Here is a 26,908-nt window from a genome sequence, read left to right on the forward strand (position 1 = left end):
AGGAATTTGATCTCGCACAGCAGGCCCACAATCATATGTCACATTCTTGCATATATTTGATTTTCTGTATCAAACGTGGCCACAGTTTGATCAGTTCCATCAATCCAATTACCAGCATGCTTAATGCTTTCAGTTTGGATTTTCTGTCTTACACTGAGATTGAAATTAAAGGTAAGGTGCAAAATATAACTATATTACATAGAATAAAAATATAAAAAAAATTACACAAATACAGAGGGGTGGTGTGAGAGGTGAATGCAAGGGTAGTGGGTCAGGGGTTGGAGATGATTAAAGAAAATGGAGAAAAGGGGGAGGTGGACCAGCTGTTGTTTGCTGACGACACTGCACTTGTAGCAGGATCAGAGGAGGGATTGAGGAAGTTAGTGACAGAGTTTGAGAAGGTGTGAGAAAGAAGGAAGCTGAAGATAAATGTGGGCAAAAGTAAGGTGATGAGATGCACAAGGGGAGAGAGTGACAGTAGGCTGGAAGTGAGCATTAAAGGTGAGAAACTGGAGGAAGTGGATAGTTTTAGATACTTGGGTGCGAATGTGACAGGAAAGGGAGGAGTTGGGGTGGAGGTAGAACGTAGATTGAGAGAAGCGAGTAAATGCCTTGGTGGATTAAAAAGTGTAATGAGAAATAGACATCTGGGAATGGATGCTAAGAGGAGGTTGTATGAAGGAGTGATTGTGCCAACAGCAATGTACAGTGCAGAAACATGGAACATGCGAGAGGAAGAGAGAAGGAGTTTGAATGTGTTTGAGATGAAATGTCTGAGAAGTATGATAGGGGTTACTAGACTGGATAGAGTGAGAAATGAGGAGGTAAGGAGGAGAACAGGGGTGGAAAGGGAGCTGGGAGATAGGGTTGATGAAAGAGTATTAGGATGGTTTGGACACATGGAAAGAATGAGTGAAGAAAGATTAGTAAAAGAAGTGTGGAAGGCAGAGGTGGAAGGAGTGAATATGAGGGGGCGTCCTAGGATGAGATGGATGGATGGGGTGAAAGGGGCTTTACAAAAGAGAGGAAAGTCTGTTGAGGAAGGACAGGAGAGGACAGAAGATAGGGGTGAATGGAGAAGGGTTGTGTATAGATGATGCTGTGATGCATGACGGGGAGTGGGTGGGGGATGGGGAGTGAGGAAGTATGTATAAAAAAAAAAAAAAAAAAAAAAAAAATGACGCAGCCCGAAGGGATTTCTCCCCGTCTTCTCCTTTTCTGCATGAGGGGACGGAGAGGGGGGGTCGCCGAATTTATGAAACGGCCTTGCTGTGGATGTGCTGTGTCTTGTGACACTGCTTCTGACCCAGGGCAGTGGACAGGATGCAGGGATGACCCATCATCCAGGAGGTGCCAAGATAGGAGGGTGGAGGGGAGTGGAATATATGGGAAATGAAATGGGTGGGAGTGATTTCTATGCCTTTTTCTTTTTGGCTACCCCGTGTAAGGGGGAAAAAGCCTTTGGTATATGTATGAATGAGGGCATGAATGTGAAAGTCCCATAGCCTGCATTCCTCCTTTTTATATGGGAAACACATACAAATGCCAATGGCAGGTGCCAGTTAGTTACATCTATAGGCCTAGTCTATACTCCTATTTACCTGGCTTCATACAATCCTTCCACCTCTTTATTTTCGTGTGAAGGTTTACAATTTATCAGTTGCTACATATGAAAATTAAGTTTTAATCCATATATACTATGATACTACTTTTATGTGCCATCATTGTTTTGATGCCCTTTGACCTCTGCAGCAAAATGTAGTTGTGTATGCCTCTGCCATACTGCACAGCAAAAATTCCTGTAACTAGTCATTTATCATAAATTACCTATTATTATAATCCTATATCTCATTATCTAGCTTAAGATAACCTTGTAGTGGTCAAACTTAGGATTGATATGCATTTTCATTAAGGGCAGCTAGCAATATAAGTCTTGCTAGGATGCATGAACTTATGTTACATAACACAACTTGTACAAGCTATTATGCCATGCCTGCATCTCTCTGTGTCATATTGTGACATGTCATGACACATCACAAAACATGACACATCATGGAATATGACACCTCCCAATACCACTGCACTGACATTCCTTCCAAAACTCTAACCACCAAGGTCAGATACAAAGTGTCATTGCCAGCAAATAGGCCAGTGGTCCTACAGTGGACCCTCAAGAATGAAAACTCATTTTCACTATCTCATAGTGGATATGCAGTAGTTTATTGTATCTTTTTTATCCACAGCATATCAACTATGGGAGTAAAAGGACTTTGGGGGATTCTAAAGGTCTCCGAGGAAAAAGTCTATCTTAAAGAGATGAAAGGAAAAGTTCTTGCTCTTGATGCTGCTTGTTGGGCTAGGACTGGTTTTGGCTTGAGGTGAGACAAAAATACATCTGTAGAAGTTGTCATTGTTGTTTGAGTAGTTGAGCTTGTGTGAGGGTAGCAGGCATGTGAAATTTCACATTTCAATGAAATTCCACGAAGTTAAGGACACTTTTTTTAAGGCTTTTACTTGTAATATTTTTGTGCCCTTCTGAATTCCTATCACAGGACAACACAACACACACACACTTCAACGAACGGACGGCATAGACGACGTTCTGAAGAAAAAGTGAAATTTCGTGGATCCCGAAGCAAAGGAAGTACCTATTGTATTTACAGGGTGGGGGGGAAATTGCTCGTGGTGTAGGGGAAAGTGAGGAAAAAGGAGAAGGGGAGGGATTACTGAGGGAAATGGAAGGAAATGAGGAAGGTGAAGACTTGGCCCAGGCAGGCAGATGCCATCTAAATAAAAGAGGTCCGGACCAATTTAGCGACGACGAAATGTCTAACAAAAATGTAAAGATCAGAAGTATAGATAAGAGCAATACAGCAGGTGATGAGAATATTTTCCAGGGATTTAAAGAGGGTGGGGGGGACACAAACCCCCCCCGATTAACCCATTCAACTCCGATGACAAGATGTCTTGTCATTTGGTCAAATAAAAAAAAAATCATAAAACACCAAAATGTTTGATCAAACACCAGAAAAATATGACGTCAGTCCTCGCTTCGCTCGCAGTGAAGCGAGGATTGACGTCATATTTTTCTGGTGTTTGATCAAACATTTTGGTGTTTTATGATTTTTTGTTTTATTTGACCAAATGACAAGACATCTTGTCATCGGAGTTGAATGGGTTAACAAGACTAGAAGAGAAGCTCAATAAGATGATCGAGCACTGGGAACTTAGGTTCGGTCACGTTAACAACATTGTGCAGAGGGTTGAAAAATTGGAAGAACTAGAGAAGGCGAACAAAAACTTAACTAAGGAAATTGAAGAATAAAAAAAACGTTAAAAGAAGTAAAAGAGGAGAATAAAGTCTTAAAGGAGAATAATAAGGACAACAAGGAGGGTTGGAAAAAAATTCAAGAAAAAAAGTAAAGTTGCATTTACTGACATAATCAAACAGCAAATGAAAGAACAAACTGAAGACTCAGTTATTAAAGTGATGAGACAGAAGGAGAATATAGTAAGAGACTTAGCAGATAGAAAGAAATGTATAATTATATTAGGAATGGAAGAGAAACATAACCCAGATAGAACCACAAGAACCAAAGAGGAAAATGAAAAAGTAAGAAATTTACTAGAATTAGTTCAGGAAGATGAGCCAGACATAATGAAACAAATCGAAGAAAAATTCAGGCTTGGGAAATATAGTACAGACAAGACCAGACCAATTAAGATTAAATTCAGGTCACAAACGACGGCAGAGAATATCTTATCCAAAACAGGGAAACTAGCAACAAGTGAACAATATAAAAAGGTATGGATAAAAAGGGAAATGAATAAAGAGGAAAGAGAGGAGGAAATAAGGAATAGACATGAAGCTAAGAAAAAAAAACGAGACCAGAACGGAGACAAAAACAAGAATTCTACTGGAGTAGTGAATATGAAATTGAAGAAATGGAACATAAAAGAGAGAAACACAAAAGAAACAGAGAATATAATGGAAATAACAGAAAGTTAAGAGTATCCTACACAAATATAGATGGATTAATAACAGGACTGAATGAACTGAACAAATATCTGAAAGAAAAAGATCCGGACATAATGGGAATTGTTGAGACAAAATTAAAAGGCCCACTACCACCCAACAGCATAGGACACAATGCATATAATTATTGGATTAGAAACAGAAAGATAAAACAAGGGGGTGGAGTTATGTTCCTGACTAAGAAGGATATAAACGTGAAGAGTGTCACATATGGGAAGAATAAAGTAGAGATGGTAATGATAGAAGTAGAAGATAGAGATAAGAAGAGCAGAAAGTTTGTAATAAGCTACGTGCCCCCAAAAACAGCCTCATGGGAAGAGAATGAACATAAAAGCATGTTAGAAGACACAAGAGTAACACTAAACGAGATAATGGAAGATGGAGGAAGAATAGTTATGATGGGCGACTATAATTGCAAAGAAATATGCTGGGAAGAGATGACCGTAAAGGGTGGAGAAGACTCATGGGGAAGTGTTCTACTTGAGATGATTATTGACCACACAATGACACAATGGATCCAAGAGAACACTAGGTATAGAAATGAAGAAGAACCATTGAGACTAGACCTAATAATCACATCAGAACCTAAAATAGTGGAAAAGATAGAATACCAGGCACCAATAAGCAAAAGTGACCACATATTGATAGAACTAGAACTAAATGAGAAAAAATACATGAAAAGAAATGAACAATATAGAAATGGAAGATTGATGTATGAAAAAACAAATTTTGATAAAATAAGAGAATTCTTCCAAAATGAAAACTAGGAAAGAATACACAAAGAAGATACAACAGTAGAAGAGAAATGGAATATTTTGACAAAAATCTATAAAAAAGGAGTAGAAAAGTATGTCCCAAGACAAAAACAAGAAAAAGAATATGTAAAATGCTGGTACAACAAAAGTTGTAGGGAGATAAAAGACAAAAGAGACAAAGCTTGGACCAAATGGAAGAAAAACAAAAGACCAGAAAAATGGAAAATATATACTTGTTATAGAAATGAATATGTACAAGCGTGCAGAGAGGAAAAGAGAAAATATGAAAAAGATGTCATAGAAAAATGTAAAGATCAACCAAAACTATTTTACAGATTTGTAAACAACAAACTGAAAAACAAACAAGATTTGGAGAAATTAAGACAAGGAGTTGAATACACAGGAAATGGAAATGGCGGAAATTATGAACAAACATTTTAAATCAGTGTTTACAAGGGAGAACATACAACCTGAAGAGATCGAATGGAAAGAGAAAGTCCCCCCTATGAAAGAAATAGAAGTAACAAAGAATGAAATATTGAACCACTTGAGTAATCTTGATGTCAGAAAATCACATGGACCAGATGAAATAGCAAACTGGATTTTGAAAGAATGCAGGAATGAACTAGCAGACATAATACATAGCATAATAAACATTTACCTTTAGCTTTCTTCTATCACATACTCTCCCAAACTCTGTCACCAACTTCCTCAATCCCTCCTCTGATCCTGCTACAAGCGCAGTGTCGTCCGCAAACAACAGCTGGGTCACCTCCCACTTTTCTCCAATTATTTTGTATGCTCTAATTTTCATCCAATTTGATGGATTACATTTTAGCCTTTTGCAGACAAATAAATGATGCATTTATGACATCAATAGGGATATATAGTTTTGTTTTTCTTTCAGATTTGATCATGGCTACATAGAGACATCACTGTTCGAACAAACCTGATGTTTTCTGCTATATTTGTGGATATTTTATGCTTATTTGTCAAAGGCCCAATATAGTATTGTGAAGCTAACCTATAAAGCATACTTCGAACTTTATCTTGGTGACCAAGACAAGAAATGGGCACCACATACTGTGTGTTATAACTGCAAAGAAATGCTACATGACTGGACAAAAGGGAAACATAAGGGCTTACCTTTCAGAATTTCCAATACCTGGTGGGAACTGAAGGACCACACAACTAACTGCTATTTTTGTCTGATCAATGCAAAAGATGTTGGCAAAAAAAAACAGACATAAAATCATTTATCCTTGTGTCCCCTCAGCAATTCGACCTACTCTGCACTATGATGAGCTACCAATTCCAGTTTTTAATGGGTTGTCTCCATCTGAAGAAGAGGGTAGCAATGAAATGCAAGAGACTGACAATGAAACTCAAGAAATACTGGCAGATTCTAATGATCTTTCTTGTGCTAAATCAGTCATCAACTCAGCAGTTTAGCCAGCCAGAACTGAATGACCTTGTGTGTGATTTTGATTTCTCCAAAAATGCAGCAGAAATGTGAGCTTCTAGGTTGCAATAAAAGGCTCTACTGAACCAAACCACAAAAGTTTCATACTTCCAAAATTGGGATTTTTTTTTTTTTTTTTTTTTTTTAGATTATTTCTAGATGGTGCTAAGCACAGCCTGAAGTGTGTTCTGCTATATAATGACAACATCTATGCAGCTGTTCCAGTAGGTCATTCTGTGTGTTTATGAGAGGAGCATGATGACATTAAAACTGTGATAGACCTACTGAAATACCACAAGCACAACTGGACAATTTGTGCAGACCTCAAAATGGTGAACTTCCTCATTGGTCAAAAAAGACTATTTACAAAGTATTCCTGCTTTCTTTGCATTTGGGACAGCATAGCTACAGGCAAGCATTGGAACCAGAAAGAATGGCCCTTACATGAAATTATAACTTTTGTGTTGATGGAACATGTGTGAAATTGTGTTGTAAATAAATTTAGACCATGTAAGATTTGTTTTTTTTTTTTCTTCCAGCTAATGTAAGGAGAGTTTGTTCACGTGTCTCTTCAGATAGACAACAATACCAGTGAAACAAAGATAGAATTTTGATATTTTGAAGTACCTCAATTGCAAAAAATGAGCGTTCAGAAAAAAACTTCATATTTGAAATCAGTACATTTAAAATAGATAATCCTAGTGGTTGATATCAGTGCAACAAGGGAAAAGGGGACAAGTGTTAATATAGTAGTTTCAGAGGGATTAGGTTAAGTGTAGTTGGGAAGGCTTATGGGAGGGTCTTGATTGAGAGGATTAGGAGAGGAACAGAGGGAGTAATTGGTGAGGAACAGTGTGGGTTTAGGACAGGTAGAGGTTACATAGATCAGATTTTTGTGGTAAGACAGATATGTGAGAAGGTATAGGAAAAGGTAAAGATATATTTTGGGCTTTTATTGATTTGGAAAATGCTTATAACAGGGTAGACATGAAGGCACTGTGGGAGGTATTGCAGATATACGGTATAGGAGGAAAGCTTCTAGGAACTGTCAAGAGTTTTTTACGAGAGTAGTAGAGCATTTGTCAGGATTAGAAATGGAGAGAGTGAGTGGTTTAAGGTAAAAGTGGGACTTCATCAGGGATGTGTTATGTCAACCTGGCTGTTCAATTTATACTTGGATTGGGTGGTATAAGAGGTAAATGCAAGGGTGGTGGGTCAGGGATTGGAGATGGTTAAAGAAAATGGAGAAAAGTGGGAGATAAGCCAACTGTTGTTTGCGGGCAACACTGCGCTTGTAGTAGGATCAGAGGTGGGATTGAGTAAGCTAGTGACAGAGTTTGAGAGAGTGTGTGAAAGAAGGAAGTTGAAGATAAATATGGGTAAAAGTAAGGTGATGAGATGTACAAGGGGTGAAAGTGGCAGCAGACTAGAAGTGAGTATTAAGGGAAAGAGACCGGAGGAGGTGGATAGTTTTAGATACTTGGGTGTGAATGTGGCAGGAAAGGGACATGTGGAAAGAATGAGTGAAAACTAGTAAAAGAGGTGTGGAATGAGTGAACATGAGGGGGCGACCTAGGATGAGATGGGTGGATGGGGTAAAAGGGTCTTTGGGGAAGAGGGGAATGTCTGTTGAGGAAAGACGAGGGAGGACAGAAGACGGGTGAATGGAGAATGGATGTATATGGATCATCAAATTTGGAGACAATAGATTTTAGTCCGTGGTCTATATAATTTTTACCCTGTCTGGGGTATTGGTCCCCGTCTGGGGTATTGGCTGCATGTTATTGTGGCAAAGTAGCATGCAGTTGATACTTTTTGGTCTATGGGGTGCCCCTACAGACCAGAGCCGCACATCATTTTGTATTTAAACTATCCCTCCGTTATGCTGTTCCCCAACCCCTTGTTACTGTCCTGTACCATTTCTCTGTATATTCATTTCCTTTTTTGCTGACCCTGTGGTGGGGAAATAGAATGCTACCACCAAGTCTTTCCATTTGAGTCATAAAACGCAACAAAAAACGGGACGGGGGATGGGATTAGGAGTCCTACTACATGTAGCCCCAAAAGGGAACATTCCTAAAAAAAGAAGAAAAGGCATAAGAGGGTCTGGGAGTTTTCCAACCAGTACCCTAAGGTTTGGGTCTTTTAATGTGTGTGGATGTGGTACAGATGAGAGTAAAAGGAAAGAGATAGGCAGTATGTTTGTGAGAAGAAAGATGGATGTGCTGGCTTTGAGTGAAACTAAAATGAAAGGAAAGGGCAACTGTGAGTTTGAGAGTGTAGCTGGGAGGTACTCAGGAGTGAAGAGGCAATGAGGGAGAGAAAGGGTGGCTATACTAGTAAGTGAAGAGATAAGTAAGCGGGTAGTGGAGTGGAAGGAAGTTTCATCAAGGTTGATGTGGATGAAGGTGAAGCTGGGAAGGGAGATGTGGGTTTTGTAAGTGCGTATGGGCCTGATAGTGAGAAGAGCGCAGAGGAAAGGGAGGGTTTTTGGGTAGATATATTTGAATGCATAGAGGGATTAGGGAGAAATGTCAATGTAGTTGTAATAGGAGACCTTAATGCTAGGGTAGGAAATGAACCAATAGACGGAGTGATTGGGAAGTATGGAGTTCCAGGTAAAAATCGTAGTGGAGAAATGATGGTTGAGATGTGTCTTGAAAGAGAGTTGATGATAGCAAATACAGTGTTTAGGAAGAAAGTCAAGCATAAGTACACATGGGAGAGGGTGGCAGATAGAGAGTTAATGGACTGTAAAGTGGTGACCAGGAGTATGGTAGGAAGAGTTAAGGATGTACATGTTGTAAGGGGAGAGAGTGGGGGAATATCAGATCATTTCCTGGTGGAAGGTAAAATGAGAGTGGAGAATAGGTGGAGAAAGAGGAAAAGGGCAGAAGGTAGGGAGGTACTTAGAGTGAACTGCTTAAATGAGGAAAAAAAAGGAGAATGAGTTTAAGAAGCTGAAAGAGGAGTGGGAGGGAGTAAAGGATAGACAAGAACTAGGAGTGGAGGAGGAATGGGGATGGTTCAAGGAGGGAGTCATTAGGTGTGTAAAGATGGTGTGTGGAACAAGGAGGGTGGGAGGAAATAGAAGGAAGGGCAGTGAGTGGTGGGATGAGGAAGAAAAGAAATGTGTAGAAGAGAAGCAGGCATTCATAGATTGGCTACTAATGAGGACGAGGTAATCGTATGAGAGGTACAAAGTAAAGAGAAGGGAAGTTAAGCATAAGATAAAGGAAGCAAAGAGGAGAACAGAGGTGAAGTGGGGTAAGAGTATGACAGAAAAATTTGAAAGCAATAAAAAGATGTTTTGGAAGGAAATTAAAAGAAAGAGGAGGCAAATCAAGTAGAAAAGGTAAAAGGTGCAGATGGAGAGATGATAATGGAAAAGAAGGCAGTGAGAGGAAGGTGGGCAGAGTATTTTAGGGAGTTGCTAAATGTGAAGGAGGATAGGGAGGGAAAGGTAGTTGCAGTGGGAAGCGCTAAGAAAATGAGAGTGATGAGTGAGGAAAATGGAGGAGAAATAGGGAAGGATGAAGTGAAAGCAGCTGTTAAGATGATGAGAGCAGATAAGGCACCTGGTCTGGATGGATGCCATGCAGAATGTGTGAAGAAAGGAGGTACAGTTATGGTGGACTGGCTGGTGAGGTTATTTAATGTTTGTTTAAGAGAGGGTAGAGTGCCAGAGGACTGGAGGAGTGCATGTATAGTTCTGCTTTACAAGGGAAAGGGGGACAAGTGTGACTGTAGTAGTTTCAGAGGGATCAGCCTGTTGAGTGTAGTTGGGAAGGCTTATGGGAGGGTCTTGATTATTAGGTTTTAGGACAGGTAGGGGTTGTGTAGATCAGATTTTTGTGGTAAGGCAGATATGTGAGAAAGCTATAGGAAAAGGTAAGGATGTATTTTGGGCTTTTATGGATCTGGAAAATGCTTATGACAGGGTAGACATGAAGGCACTGTGGAAGGTATTGCAGATATATGGGATAGGAGGAAAACTGTTAAGAACAGTCAAGAGTTTTTACGAGAGTAGTAGAGCTTGTGTTAGGATTAGAAATGGAGAGAGTGAGTGGTTTGAGGTAAAGGTTGGACTTCGTCAGGGATGTGTTCTGTCGCCCTGGCTGTTCAATCTATACATGGATGGGGTGGTGCGAGAGGTGAATGCAAGGGCAGTGGTTGGAGATGATTAAAGAAAATGGAGAAAAGTGGAAGGTGAGCCAGCTGTTGTTTGCTGACAACACTGTGCTTGTAGCAGGATCAGAGGAGGGATTGAGGAAGTTAGTGACAGAGTTTGAGAAATGTGTGTGAAAGAAGGAAGCTGAAGATAAATGTGTGCAAAAGTAAGGTGATGAGATGTACAAGGGGAGAGAGTGACAGCAGGCTGGAAGTAAGCATTAAAGGTTGAAAGACTGGAGGAAGTGGATAGTTTTAGATACTTGGGTGCGAATGTGGCAGGAAAGGGAGGACTGGGAGTGGAGGTAGAATGTAGATTGAGAGAAGTGAGTAAATGCCTTGGTGGATTGAAAAGTGTAATGAGAAATAGACATCTGGTAATGGATGCTAAGAGGTTATATGGAGTGATTGTGCCAACAGCATTGTATGGGGTAGAAACATGGAACATGAGAGAGGAAGAGATGAGTTTGAATGTGTCTGAGAAGTATGATAGGGGTTACTAGGCTGGATAGAGTGAGAAATGAGGTGAGGAGAACGGGTAGAAAGGGATCTGGGAGATAGGGTTGATGAAAGAGTATTAGGATGGTTTGGACACAGAAAGAATGAGTGAAGAAAGATTAGTAAAAGAAGTGTGGAAGGCAGAGGTGGAAGGAGTGAATATGAGGGGGCGTCCTAGGATGAGATGGATGGATGGGGTGAAAAGGGCATTACAAAAGAGAGGAATGTCTGTAGAGGAAGGACAGAAGATAGGGGTGAATGGAGAAAGGTTGTGTATAGATGATGCTGTGATGCATGAGGGGGAGTGGGTGGGGAATGGGGGGTGAGGGAGTATGTATGAGAAAAAAAATTGACCCAGCCCTAAGGGATTATTCCCTGTTTTCTCCTTTTCTGCATGAGGGGACGGAGAGGGGGGGTCGCCAAATTTATGAAGCTGTGGATGTGCTGTGTCTTGTGACACTGCTTCTAACCCAGGGCAGTGGACAGGATGCAGGGATGATCCATCATCCAGGAAGTGCCAAGATAAGAGGGAGGGTGGAGGGGAGTGGAATATATAGGAAATGGAATGGGTAGGAGTGGTTTCTATGCCTTTTTCTTTTTGGCTACCCCCCCATGTAGGGGGAAAAAGCCTTTGGTATATGTATATGTATGAATAGAAGTGGCCCAAGAACGGAACCCTGAGGAACTCCACTCGTAACATTTTTCCATCTAGAAGTTTTGCCATTTAAAACAACTCTCTGTTTTCGATCATTCAACTACTCTCACCTTCCTACCAATCAGGAAGTCCTCCATCCATTTTAGTAGGTTCCCTTGTATCCCTCCTACATGTTCCAGTTTTTTTAATAATTTTTTGTGTGGTACCTTGTCGAAACTTTTTGTAAGTCCAGGAAGGCACAATCAGCCCATCAATTCCTTTCTTGCACTATGTCTATTAGTCTTGAGTAAAAGCATATTAAGTTTGTGGTACATGATCTTCTTTGTCTTGGGTACATGATCTTCCTTGTCTTGGGTACATGATCTTCCTTGTCTTGGGTTTACAGTCAACTCCCTGTTAACGCAAGGGTTACGTTCCTGGAGATGTCATGTTAATGGAAATCGTGTTAACGGAACATAATTTCTCCATAAGAAATAATGGTAATAGTGGGGGTTACATTCCTGGACAATGGGAAAGTCTGTCTATTTTGGGATTTTATTACTAAAAATCCTAAACAAACACAATATTAATAAATTACAGAAACAGAAACAATAAAAACACACATTCTTACTATATTGGAATTTATTGTGCGGTAAAATAAAAATTTTTATGCATGTAAACATTATGACACATCACTACTATCACTATCACTTGCCGTGCTCCCATCCCCAACCTCACTCCCATCTCCTTCCTCACCCCGCTCTGCCTCCTCATTCTGCTCTCCTTCTTCGCCTTGCCCTGCCTCCTCACCTCCCTCTCCCTCCACGCCTCGCCCTGCCTCCTCTTCCTTGACTTTTTTTTTTTTTTTTTTTAAGAAATGGAGTTTCGTCTGCATCATCTTTTTCTATTATTGATCTAACATCACTTTGTAACAGTTCAGCTCTGACATAACTTTTCTGGCCACTGTTGCACTTCTGTTAATATTCGCATCTTTGGCTTCCAAGATATCCAGTCCTTCTCGTATAAACGAGAGTGCTTTTTCGAAATCACTTTTAGTCAAGACTCTCTTGGGCTCTGGGGCTTCTGATATAGGCCGAGATGCAGCTGCCTCCAACTCTGCATTCTGTATTTTCTCCATTTCTAACAGTTCTTCGTTAGCTCCACTGTGTGTGATACTAGCAGTTCATCAATGTCCTTCTGCTCAAGTTGGTCAAACCAGGCTTCCCTGGTCTTGTCAAGACTTTCCTTGTTAGCTTTAGAAACATATTCTTGGATGTCAAAGCCGACGAAATCATACACCAACTGAGGACACAGATGTTTCCAAACCCCATTTAGGCATTTCCTTGGCACTTTCTCCCAAGATTCTTTAATGAAGCATCTTTGATGGTAAACTGCTTCCAATATTCCTTCATGGTCATCTTGTCTTTTTGTGTCCTCTCAACCATGTCAGTCAGGGTTGAACGTAGATAATACGACTTGAAGGTTTTAATAATTCCTTGATCACATGGCTACAGAATGGAAGTGGTGTTTGGCGGCAAGAAAGCAAGCTGGATGTTGTTAGAGAGATTTTCTATTGACGGGGGATAGCTGGGAGCATTATCCAAGATCAGGAGAATCTTGAATGGAATCTCTTCCTTCTCACAGTAAAGTTCTAACTCTCCAATTTCCCAAAGTAGTCCTTGAATATGCTCCCTGTCATAAATACTTTTTTGTTGGAATACCAGTAGCAGGGTAGGAAGGTCTTGACGTAGCCTTGTGAAGACACAAGAACAAACAAAATTAGTTTAGTGTGCCATAAATTGTGAGTTGGTGATACAATTTCCTTTTTTGTTTTGGTGCATGAAAAAAATTAGTGTTTACAATCTTGGTAAAAAATTGTAAAGCTTTCATGACTAATAATCAACATCCATACATACACACCTTCAATGCTTGTGGATTTTCCGAGAGGTAGACAAGGGCAGGTTTCAGCTTGCAGTCTCCCTCTACATTGGCACCGAACAAGAGTGTGACGATCCTTAGAGGCCTTAAGTCCAGGTGCAGTCATCTCCTCAACCAAGATATAGTTCCAGTTAGGCAGTTTTTTCCAATATAGACCTATCTCATCTATATTAAAAATCTGCTTGGAAATGTAGCCACCTTCCTCGATGATGGTCTTGAGAGTGGCCGGATACGTTTTGGCTGCTTCCACATGGGCAGATGCAGCTTCCCCAGTCATTTTGAGATTGTGGAAGCTATATCGTTTCTTGAATCTGGAGAAACACCCAGAACTGGCATTGAAGGTCTTGGCTTTGTCTTTGTCTTCCTCATTCTCGTCTTGCACATCCTGGTAGAGACTTAAAGCTTTAGCTTGTATGATGGCCATGCTGACAGGGACATTATGCTTGTTTTGGTTTTGGATCCATTGTACCAATAACTTCTCCATCCTCTCCATCTCCATGGATCTTGCTCAGGAACATTGTGAAGAGGAGGCTGATGTACCAGCAACAGAACTGGCTCTGATCTTGTCAGCATTCGCCCTGATGGTCCACAAAGTGCTTTAATTCAGTCCGGTAGCATGAACAATAACAGAAGTTCTTTCACCCCGATCATAATGATCCAACACTAATAACTTCTTTTCTATGGTCACAAGTTTTCTTGACCTCTTTGCTGCACTCTCCTTTGGGGCACCAGGATGCTTGGGTGCCATAGTACACGAATTTATGTAACACAAAACTTTGATAAAGTTGTTTATGAGTTCCACATGCTGTGAGGGCTGGCTTTGCACTGATGACAAGAGGCAGAGAGGGGGAGCGCGGGAGTCAGAGCGTCTCTCCCGTGCTCTGGCGGCGAGATATTAAACTACAGTAGGCGGGAAATTCAACTCGTGTAACATCGGACATTTCATGTTATCAGAATATATGTTAATAAATTTTAAGTCATGCAAGATAGAAATCATGTTAATAGAACTCGTGTTAACGGGGAGTTGACTGTGTTATATTATTATATTCCAGGTGTTTTACCCATCTGTTCTTGATAATTTTCTCACAAATTGTGGCTATAGTGCTTGTTAGTGAGACTGGTCTATAGTTAGTTGGTTCTTCCTTGTTTCCTTTTTTATATGTTGGTACAATGTTAGCATTTTTCCAATCTTTTGGTATTTTTCCTTCTTTAAGTGAACAACTTATTATGTTTTGTATTTTGTCCATTAGTTCTTCTTTGCATTCTTTTAGAATCCAATTTGCAATTCCATCCAGGCCATGTGATTTCCTGATATCAAGGTTTGATTGGTGTTTTATTATTTCTTTTTGTGTTATTGTTATCTCATTCATGGGGGGGTGAGATCACACTTTATTTCCTTCATCTCAATTGTGCCTTCTCTGTATGTAATAGAGCCTGTGTTAAAGTTAGAAATGGAGAGAGTGAGTGGTTTGAGGTAAAGGTGAGGTTTCACTAGGGATGTGTTATGTCACCCTGGTTGTTCAATTTATACAGGGATGGGGTGGTGCAAGAGGTAAATGCAATGGTAATGGGCCAGGGATTGGAGATGGTTAAAGAAAATGGAAAAAAGTGGGATAGAAGCCAGTTGTAGTTTGGTGATGAAACAGCTCTTGTGGCAGGATCAGAGGAGGGATTAAGGATGTTAGTGACAGAGTTTGGCTCTAGCCAATCGTTTTGCACTGCTGGAGGATGAGGTGGCTGAAAATCAGGAGTTCTTGATGGTGGGGGACTCCATGGTACGAGGCTATGCAGCGGAAGAATAATGACATAGCAAGCTCGTATGTCAATCAGGCCATGGGATTGCCGATTGCAGCCAGGCCATCAGGGAGCAAAGGCAGATGAACACAGTTACAATTGTTCATACGGGAAGTGACAATGTGGGAAGGGTGAGATCAGAGGAATTTGTTTGAAATTATAAGGGTCTTCTTCAGGAGATGAAGGCAGTGCAATAGTTCAGTTCAAAGCTTTAAGATTCGTTTAGATAAAGATTTAAGCAAGATGCTGTAATGACTGCCATTTATTTTATATTTTTTTATTGTTATTTTTTGTCTATTATTTGCTTGATTTCCATTTATTATTATTTATAAGTCAGTTTATTATTATTTACTATTTACCTGTTTGTTTTTTATTTAACTATACATACATACACATACCAAGGCTTTTTCCCCCTTACAAGGGAGGTAGCCAAAAAGGAAAAGGCATAAAATCATTCCCACCCATTCCATCCCTGAATACACTCCACACCCCTCCACCCTCCCTCTTATCTTAGCACCTCCTGGATGACGGGTCATCCCTGCACCTTGTCCATTGCCCTGGGTCAGAAGCAGTGTCGCAAGACACAGCACATCCACAGCAAGGCCACTTCATTAAATCGGCGACCCCCCCCCCTCTCCGTCCCCCCATTGCATAAAAGGAGAAGACGGGGAGAAATCCCTTCGGGCTGCGTCAAATTTTGCTCACACGTACTACCTCACCCACCATCCCCCCACCAATTCCACCTCATGCAATCACAACATCATCCATATACAATCATTCTCCATTCACCCCTGTCTTCTGTCCTCTCCCATCCTTCCTCAACAGACATTCCCCTCTTCCCCAAAGCCCCCTTCACCCCATCCATCCACCTCATCCTAGGACGTCCCCTCATGTTCACTCCCTCCACATCTGCCTTCCATACCTCTTTTACTAGTCTTTCTTCACTCATTCTTTCCATGTGTCCAAACCATCCTAATATTCTCTCTCTCATCAACCCTTTCTCCCAACTCCCTTTCCACCCCTGTTCTCCTCCTCACCTCCTCATTTCTCACTCTACCTAGCCTAGTAACCCCCATCATACTTCTCAGACACCTCATCTCAAACACATTCAAACTCCTTCTCTCTTCTTCTCTTATGATCCATGTTTCTGCCCCATACAGTGCTGTTGGCACAATCACTCCTTCATACAGTCTCCTCTTAGCATCCATTCCCAAATGTCTATTCCTCATTACACTTTTTAATCCACCAAGGCATTTACTTGCTTCTCTCAATCTACATTCTACCTCCACCTTCACCTTTTCCTGCCACATTTGCACCGAAGTATCTAAAACTATCCACTTCCTCCAGTTGCTCTCCCTTAATGCTCACTTCCAGTCTACTGCCACTTTCATCCCTTGTACATCTCATCACCTTACTTTTACCCACATCTCTAGCTTTCTTCTATCACATACTCTCCCAACCTTTGTCACCAACTTCCTCAATCCCTCCTCCAATCCTGCCACAAGCGCAGTGTCGTCCGCAAACAACAGCTGGCTCACCTCCCAGTTTTCTCCATTTTCTTTAACCATCTCTAATCCCTGACCCACTACCCTTGCATTTACCTCTCGCACCACCCCATCCATGTATAAGTTGAACAGCCAGGGCGACATAACGCATCCTTGACGAAGTCCCACCTTTACCTCGAACCACTCACTCTCTCCATTTCTAATCCTGACACAAGCTCTACTACTCTCATAAAAACTTTTGACAGCTCACAGAAGCTTTCCTCCTATCCCGTATATCTGCATAACCTCCCACAGTGCCTTTCTGTCTATCCTATCATAAGCCTTTTCCAGATCCATAAAAGCCCAAAAAACATCCTTCCCCTTTCCTATAGCTTTCTCACATATCTGTCTTACCACAAAGATCTGATCTACACAACCTCTACCTGTCCTAAATCCACACTGTTCCTCACCAATTACTCCTTCTGTTCCTCTCCTAATCCTCTCAATCAAGATCCTCCCATAAGCCTTCCCAACTACACGTAACAAGCTAATCCCTCTGAAACTACTACATTCACACTTGTCCCCTTTTCCCTTGTAAAGAGGAACTATACAGGCACTCCTCCAGTCCTCTGGCACTCTACCCTCTCTTAAACAAGCATTAAATAACCTCACCAGCCAGTCCACCATCACTGTACCTCCCTTTTTCAGACATTCTGCATGGCATCCATCCAGACCAGGTGCCTTACCTGCTTTCATCATCTTAACAACTGCCTTCACCTCATCCTTCCTTATTTCTCCTCCATTCTCCTCACTCATCCCTCTCATTTTCTTAGCATTTCCCATTGCAACTATATTTCCCTCCCTATCCTCTTTCACATTTAGCAACTCCCTAAAATATTCTGCCCTTCTTCCCCTTACTGCCTTCTCTTCCATTATCATCTCTCCATCTGCACCTTTTACCTTTTCTTCTCTAGATTCGCCTCCTCTTCCTCTCTTAGTTTCTTTCCAAAACATCTTTTTATTACTTCCAAAATTTTCTGTCATACTCTTACCCCATTTCACATCTGCTCTCCTCTTTGCCTCCTTTACCTTTTGTTTTACTTCTCTTTTCTTTTCTTTGTACCTCTCATATGACTCCCTCGTCCTATTTTGTAACCAATCTGTGAAAGCTCGCTTCTTCTCTTCTACCTTTTTTGTTTCCTCATCCCACCATTCACCTCCCTTTGTTCTATTTCCTCCTGTCCTTCTTGTTCCACACACCATCCTTGCACACTTTATGACTCCTTCCTTGAACCATCCCCATTCCTCCTTCACACCTAGCTCTACTCTATCCTTCACTCCCTCCCACTTCTCCCTCAGCTTCTTTTCGTACTCCTTTTCCTTTTCCTTTTCATTCAAAGAATTCACTCTAAGAACCTCCCTACCTTTTGCCCCTTTCCTCTTTCTCCATCTATCCTCCACTCTCAACTTACCTTCCACCAAAAAATGATCTGATATTCCCCCACCCTCTCCCCTTAGCACATGTACATCCTTAACTCTTCCTATCATAATCCTATTTACCACTACATAATCTATTAACGCTCTATCTACCACCCTTCCCTCCACCACCCTCTCCCATGTGTACTTATGCTTGACTTTCTTCCGAAACACTGTATTTGCTATCATCAACTCTCTAGACACATTTCCACCATCAACTCTCCACTACGATTCTTTCCAGGAACTCCACATTTCCCAACCACTCCATCAATTGGACTATTTCCTACCCTAGCATTAAGGTCTCCCAGTACTATTACATTGACATTTCTCCCTAAAGCCTCTATGCACTCAGTTAAATCTATCCAAAAGGCCTCCCTTTCTTCTATACTCTTCTCACTGCCAGGCCCATATGCACTTACAAAGACCCACATCTCCTTTCCCAATTTCACCTTCATCCACATTATCCTTGAGGAAACCTCCTTCCACTGCACTACCCGTTTACCTATCTCTTCACTTACTAGAATAGCCACCCCTTCCCTCCCTCGCCCTCTCTTCACTCCTGATAACCTCCCACTTACACTCACCCTTCCCTTTCAACTTAGTTTCACTCAAAGCCAACACATCCATCTTTCTTCTCCCAAACATACTACCTATCTCTTCCCTTGTACTCTCATCTGTACCACATTCACGCACATTAAAAGACCCAAACCTTAGGGTGCTGGTCGGAAAACTCCCAGACCCTCTTATGCCTTTACTTTTTCTATTAGGAATGTCCCCTGTGGGGCTACAAGGAGAAGGATGCCTAGTCCCAATTGTTACGGGACGGACTGGTTATGTGAAGAGATGTTACGTATAACGGATAAGTGCTTAAGAACCAGCTCACTTCTAGAAGCCACTGTAGGACTGAATTACCTGGTCAGCGCCTAGATAATTCGTAAGACTAGAAGTAAAGTAACAAAGAAGATTCCAGGAAAGGAATATTAAACTAGCGATAAAACTAGTCGACGAAATTATTAATAACATGGAAAATATTTACAGGCAATAATCAACACAAAAGAGAATGGGCAGTTGGGTCAATGGGACCGTTACACGAATACAACAATATGAAAAGTATCGTTCAAATACGAAGCACAAGATACGTATACAATATGGTACTAATTAAGTACAAAGAGGTCAGGAACATATGTATCAAAATAAGTAATAAGTACAAATACAAGTATAACACAAAGCAATGTATATAAGACAAGTAATGGAGGCAAAAGGGGTGATCACTTCACGAATCGTTTCACGAGTCCAACCTGTGAGAGAGTCTTATCAAGAGAACAATATGCGAGAAATGACAAGGTGTGAGTGATTTCCACAGCTTATATACCATTGGACCGGAAGCGGGATACTTCCGGTGAAGGGTGCGGGCGAGCGTTGAGGAGGAGGGGGGAGGTAAGTTAACACACGTCAACTTGGATAGTTTTAAGACCCTCGACTCGCTTGAACAATCTATTTAGTAAGTGTCAAATCTGTGCGCTCCGAACTATTCAGGATTACTTCTCTTGTTGCTTGTTCTACAAGAGTGTGCACATTTCTCCGCACGTAGGCAAGATTACATATAGTGGACGGGCGATACTACTTACATTGTTACAATACATACATAGACAAGAAATATGAACATAGTTATGTAATACAAAGGAACACAATTCTATAACATGATTACATACATGACGTAATATCTAATATTACGTTACACAATCCCCATCCCTTTCTTCTCGCCTTGTACGATCCAAGTGGGAATACTTGGTGGCAGTATTCTTTTCCCTCACCACAGGGAATTCCCCCACCACAGAAAAAGAATACTCAGAGAAATGGTACAGGACAGCAACAAGGGGTTGGGGGACAGCATGACGGAGGGACAAGTCATAGTATAAAAGTGTCATCATTTCTCTATGAACAGAGTTTTCCTCTATCATAGACAAAATGATGTGTGGCTCTGGTCTGTAAGGGTGCCCCATATAGACCCTAAAGTATCAACTGCATGCTACTTTGCCACAATAACAAGCAGCCAACACCCCAGACGGGGATTTAACTATACCTATGTATTATTTATTTTATTTATTATTATATAATGTTTATTTTATTTTATCTATTTTTTTTTTATCATTTATATATATTTTTGCATCCGACCTAGTTAAGGACCAAAAGGTCTCCTGTCAGCATGCTCCGCCTTTGTAATCCTTTGTAGAACTCAGAGAAAAATGTTCAGGTTGGAAAGAGGTGATCAGTGGAGTTCCACAAGGATCTGTATTGGCTCCAGTAATGTTTGCTATTTATGTGAATGACATGGATGATGATGTGCAATGTTACATGAGCTTCTTTGCAGACAACGCTAAATTGTTAAGGAAAGTAAAAACTGAAACGGATTGTGAATCACTACAGGAAGACGTGAATAAGGTATGGAACTGGAGTCAGAAATGGGAAGTGGACTTTAACATTAAGAAGTGTAGCATAATGGAGTGTGGAAAAAGTAAAAATAGAATATCAGAACAATATAAAATTGGAAATAATGTGGGATCCAAAAAAGATTTGGGTGTAATTATCTTGAACAACTTGTCCTATGACAAACAAATAAACAAAATTGTCGGAGAATCCTATAACTTGCTAAGATCAATAAAAGTGGCATTTACATATTTGGATGAAGAAATTATTTAAAAAGATATTAGTCACATTGATAAGGCCTAGACTAGAATATGTGGTGACATTGTGGTCACCCAGTACCAAAAAGAATATAAAGAAAATAGAAAGAATCCAGAGAGCAGCCACAAAAATGGCCCCTGCACTTGCAAACTTATCATATGAGGAGAGACTGGCTAAACTGGAGTTACCGACTCTGGAGCAAAGAAGAGAAAGGGTAGACCTACTGACCATCTACTGAATCATGAATGGCACAGAAATACTCAATAGAGAGGTCTTGTTAAATTGGGACAAGAGAATCACAGGAAGACATGGAAAGAAAATAAAAACATAGTTATAGAAGAGATCTGAAGAAAAACAGTTTTCCACATAGAGTGGTGGACACTTGGAACAAACTGGACAAAAAAAAATAGGGTGTGCAAAAACCATTCATGAATTTAAGAACAACCTAGACACTGCGAGATGCAAAGGCAGGACACCACGAGTGTAGCTCCCCTTCCCGTAAAATAAAACTAGGTAAATACAAGCACCCGGCTCTGCCGGACCTGGCTACGCCAGGTGTGCTTGGCCTTCGGCGAGGCGGGCTCCGCCCGCGGGTGCTTCGCACCCAGCCCTTCGGGCATTGATGATACACATAAAAAAGTTAATAAAACCAAAGATTTTCATCTGCCTTTTACTTAAAACACCTTAGAACTATACATTTAATGTAGTTTCTTCTTTTTTCTCTTGGGTGTGAGTTCTTCTTCGCTGTCCTCTTCTTCGCTGCTATTCTTTCTCTTTACGAAATCCTTCAACATGGTTTTAATCTCATCTATTTCGTAGACAATCTTTTCAAATCTTTCTTCGTTTTTGGTATCCTTAGCTCCGATCTTCTCCTCAATCTTCTCAATCTTCTCCTCAATCTTCTCTCCAATCTTCTCTTCGATTTCTTCAATTTTATCCTCCATTTCCCCTCGACTCAAGTAGTTCTCTTCTTCGAAGAGTTCTTCTGGTAAGATCATCGCAGCTACTTCTTCTGTTTTCTCGAACACAGAACGTGATATGCTGACTATGGATTGATCGGGTTCCTCTTCTGGTATCCTTGAGGTTTCAGAGTTATCTTCAAAGATTAAATCCTCCAAAGAAGAAACTTTACTTTTATCCACATCACAGAACACCTCTTCATAAACGCAATTCACCCAAGGTCTCAACTCGTATTCTTCCCCTTTGTATATCCTGGAAAAACTATGAGGGAATCGTGGCTTGTAACTCTAGAACACGCTATGTATAGTTGACCGTGTGCGAAGCACTGTGATGAATCCAGTAGCACACCACACTTCTCAAACGTCTGCCCCTGGGACTTATTTATTGTCATAGCGTAACAGAGTTTGACAGGGAACTGGTATCTCTTGAAGGCTACAGGGGTGTCTGTTGCCTCTAAAGTAACTCTAGGAAGTAAGATCTGTGTGTTCCTGTACACACCAGTTAAAATCTTTCCAACAATAACGTTCCTTCTCAAATTTGTTACCATAACTCTAGTCCCATTACAGATTTTCGGAGGGCAAATGTTCCTCATAACCATCACAATTGCTCCTTCCTTCAACCTTAATTTGTGTGGAGGAATGGAAGGGCTATCCATAGAATTGAAAACTGACGCCTGAACGTCCATCCCTTCTATTGATTCACAACCGACATCTACGCTCATGTAAACCACTTCCTTACCAATCACTTTATTGTACACAAACTCGTTAATGATTTCGACGTTGTTCGTGGGAGATATTATAGCTCTCTTTTCAAAGAAAGAGACGTTAAATATGTTCTCTCCCATTCCTCTGTACACTCTTTCAACTAACTCTTCTCTGCTGTCAACTAACACCCCGAAACCTTCTCCGAAGTGACACTCTTTGTACTTTCCTTCTCCAACTTCTAATAATTTCTCTGCAAAGTTTATGTTTTCTTCGTCTTCACTCTTAAGTCGAACGTTCTTTGTCAGTTCTAACTCTTCGAAGAAAGGCCAAAAGTAACTTGATTTCAGACAACTGTTCAACTCGTCGTTCTTTCCTCCTCCTCTTACAACTGGTAATATCTGTCTAAAGTCTCCAGCACAAACGAACGTCTTTCCTCCCATGAAAATATCAAGACCGGAAAGGTCCCTCAAAGTGATATCCAGGGCTGAGATTGTGTTCTTATTTGCCATCACTGCTTCGTCCCACACAATCAAAGAAGACATAAGAAGCAATCGAGCTAGTTCGGACTTGTGCTTTATGTTGCATGTTTTTCTTTCGTTATGTTCCATCAGTGGTATCTTGAACATATTATGGGCAGTTCTTCCCCCGTGAAGGACAGTAGCTGCTATACCCGAAGAAGCCACAGCTAAAGCCACTTTACTCTTCGAACGAACTGTGTCTAGAAGAAGATTCAAAAGGAAGGACTTTCCTGTCCCACCAGGTGCATTTAAGAAGAACGCTTTGCTTTTGTTTTCCGTCTCACAACCAACACTTTCAATGATTTTATCGTAACAAATCTTCTGCTCTCTGTTTAATAGAGGGAGCTCTCTCCACTGTCTCGGACAATTCTTTAGAATTATAGGCTTTCTCCCTCCTTATCACGTTTGAAGACTTTTCTCCATTTCTGGAAGAAGGTAAGCCGTAGTGGACTATGTTTCCTCCTCCACAATTGAAAACTTGTTCTTGGATGTCGTCAAGAGCATCGAGGTATATTTCGTCGTTGTAATCCTTCAACCCTCTAAGATATAGAAAATCACTCGAGAAGAGATCCTTTGTTTCTTCCCAGATATCTTTCTGGTCTTCTAGATCCGAGAACACTAACATGCTAGCGTAAGTCGAACAAAGTTCTTTGCGGTCATTTGTGTAGTTTATTATCTCCAGGATAGTCTGTTTCCAAGTCTCTTCATCTTTTAAAAGACCCATAGCCTTAACGGCTTCCCTGTAAGTTCCGTAGAGTACACCGTCCACCATCCTGAGGTCTTCGAAGGATTTGGGACCCCTCTTGTGGGTTAGAAGCATTCTCATATAGAACAGTTCTACTGTCTTGTTCATTACAGCTCTTATCCTTCCAATAGCGTGAGTGTTACCTTTCCTCTCCTCCCAACATGATTTCGGAATGCTGTACTTGAAGTAAGCAGCTACTTCGTTGTAAGTTAGGGTGGCTGCGTATTCGTTAACGCTACATAATTTGAAAAATGCTGTCAACTGAGTGTCTCTGTTTGCCTTCTTTTTTATGTCTGCCTTTGAGGAATCGGCGTTGAAGAATACTTCGTTTTCGTCCTTTAAATGGAGGTCCAAATTCATAACAGGAGGGTAACTACTGTGTATGGGGAATCTGAATATCTTCCAAGTTGCTTCGTTGGAGTTAACGAATCTTGCATTCGTGAAGTTCTTAATTTCATTGATATCTTCGGTTCCCTCGGTTTTAGTGAATAGAACTCTGTCACATCCTTTGTTGACGTACTTTGTAATGTACGCTATAGCCTTAATAGAATTTGAACACTCTACGTTTATGTGAGAGTTAAATCTCAAGCAAAGATAGGGGTTGTAAGGCACCACCCATGAGTTGTCGATAGTTACTTCCTGTCCCTTTAACTTTTTCACAAAGGAGAAACCTCCTTCTCCCACAGCTCTTCTCCTGTAGAGAGGGTAGCCGTTGTTTCCGAATTTTATCGTTGAATGGCACTGTTTCGGAAAATCTTTCTGGCACGTCCCTCTATCGTTTTTCTTCCCATTACAACACACGGAGCTTTCATCGTAGCCTATGCATGGTCCGTGTATCATGTTAGTGGTAACAATATCATACAGTTCTGGGTGTTTTTTCTTGTCGGGTATCTCGGCGGATATTAGGCTCGAAACGGTATTTTCAGTCACTTTACGTTTCATCCATAGAAGAATGTGAACGTGAGGCAAGCCTCTTTTCTGCCACTCAATGCTGTACAAATGAGCTGAGACTTCTCCGAATATTTTGTCTGTTAATAACTCTCTCATTAGTTGGTCTACCTTGAGTTTAAAAACACGACTAACTATATCTGGACGATTACAGACGTTAATAGTGTCGCCGTATAGTGTCAATTCTTTCCATTTCGGATTCATAGTGAAAGTTATGAAAAAATCCGGAGAACCGTATCTTGACACAAACTTAACGCATCCTGTTGCCTCTCTTTCATGTATCTCGGGCCTCCCACGAAACACTTAGGAAGTAGCACTCGTTGTCCTTTATGGGCTGAATCACTCTTAAGAATATCGGACCTCTCTTTTCTGATTTCATGTTGGTTAAAACGGATATAATCTAATCGATTTGATTCAGCCTTCACGTAACAGTCAATAACGAACCTCTGGAACAGTGTTCGACATTGAAAGAGAGCTGTGAAACAGTTCTCTCTTTCCATAAACATAGAAGCGTAATATGCGCACGGAGAAATCTTCTTCTCGTTCCCAGCTTTGTTAGCCTTCAGAGACCGCAAAAGATACATGTAACCCATATCTCCGTTGGGTATCAATAAAGGGTACTGGAACGGATCATAAAAGAAACTGGTGTGATCCACAAACCTAATTTTATATTTCGAATTCCTTCGCCTTTGCTGTAGCTTCTTTCCTTTTCTTCGGCTAACTTCTTCTTTCGTTCAGCTTCCTCCTTTCTCCGCTCTGTTCTTTCTTTCTCTTCTGCTTCTAACTCTATTCTTTTCTTCTTCTGTTCTGTTTCTCTTTGGACCTTCTTTATAGCGTGTTTGTTCCTCTTTTCAGCCACTTTGTACTTCTTAAAGATCCGTTCAAGGTAGTGCTTCTGGTACGTCTTATGGCACCACTTTCCTCCGTTATTGGCATAACTCTTGTATCCCGCAAAGTAATGCTTAATGAAATTATCTGACGTTTCTTCATTAATCGCTTCTTCCAATAAGGGAATGGAGTCGAAAAGAGAATCTTCGTATTCATAGTCCTTACTATCTCGAAGAATCTTGTTGAGAGACAGAGTTTTCCGATGAAACTCTTTAATGTCCTTCTCCAACCAGAAATGTTGGTTATCAGCGTATAGAGAAGGGAATAAAGAAGAGTGCTCTGCTGTTAACTTGTTGAAAAGCGCTTTATTGTTTTGTACATTTTTCTTGTCTTGGCTCTTCTTCGTGGTGACCCAACTCCAGAAATGTCGTATCCTCCTCTTTCTCTGAGCTTCAGTTTCTTTAGCCATTTAACGATAACAAACTCCGAGAAGGGGGCCGTAGTTCAGAAACCCCAACCCGTTAACTTTCAAATGTATGCTTACAGCTAGGCCGGCGGGGTGTCCCAGAAACACAATGGAAGTCGCAGACACCCCCGGGCCGGCCGACTCAGATCGGGAGCGCTCCAGAATTTTTTTTAGAGAGTTATAGATATACATATACCAAAGGCTTTTTCCCCCTTTCAAGGAAGGTAGCCAAAAAAAAACCATACATGTACCAAAGGCTTTTTTCCCCCTTACATGAGGGTAGCCAAAAAGAAAAAGGCATAGAAACCACTCCCACCCATTCCATCCCCTACATACTCCACTCCCCTCCACCCTCCTCCCTCCCTCTCATCTTGGCACCTCCTGGATGGTGGGTCATCCCTGCATCCTGCCCACTGCCCTGGGTCAGAAGCAGTGTTGCAAGACACAACAAATCCACAGCAAGGCCTCTTCATTAATTCAGTGATCCCCCCTTTCCATCCCCTCATGCAGAAAAGGAGAAGACGGGGAGAAATCCCTTTGGGTTGTGTCAAAGTTTTCTCACACATACTGCCTCACCCCCCCCATCCCCCACCCATTCCACCTCATGTATCACAACCTCATCCATATACAGCCATTCTCCATTCACCTGTATTCTGTCCTCTCCCATCCTTCCTCCAAAGACATTCCCCTCTTCTCCAAAGCCCCTTTTACCCCATCCATCCATCTCATCCTAGGTTGCCCCTTCATGTTCACTTCCTCCACTTTTGCCTTCCACACCTCTTTTACTAATCTTTCTTCACTCATTCT

General features: G+C 41.1%; 1 protein-coding gene across 2 annotated transcripts in view; it reads left to right on the top strand.

Annotated features, from left to right (window-relative positions):
* Positions 1–26,908, top strand: part of LOC143039179 (uncharacterized) — a 387,022-nt gene that overhangs the window by 66,734 nt on the left and 293,380 nt on the right. For both annotated transcript variants that reach the window (XM_076209036.1, XM_076209037.1), the window contains exon 2: positions 2,244–2,378. In XM_076209036.1, the coding sequence (XP_076065151.1) occupies positions 2,254–2,378 (125 nt within the window). In that variant the 5' untranslated portion in view covers positions 2,244–2,253. The remainder of the gene's footprint in view (positions 1–2,243; positions 2,379–26,908) is intronic.

Source organism: Oratosquilla oratoria, chromosome 26, assembly GCF_046742065.1.
Source record: "Oratosquilla oratoria isolate Oo_2021 chromosome 26, ASM4674206v1, whole genome shotgun sequence".
Classification (NCBI taxonomy): Eukaryota; Metazoa; Arthropoda; class Malacostraca; order Stomatopoda; family Squillidae; genus Oratosquilla; species Oratosquilla oratoria.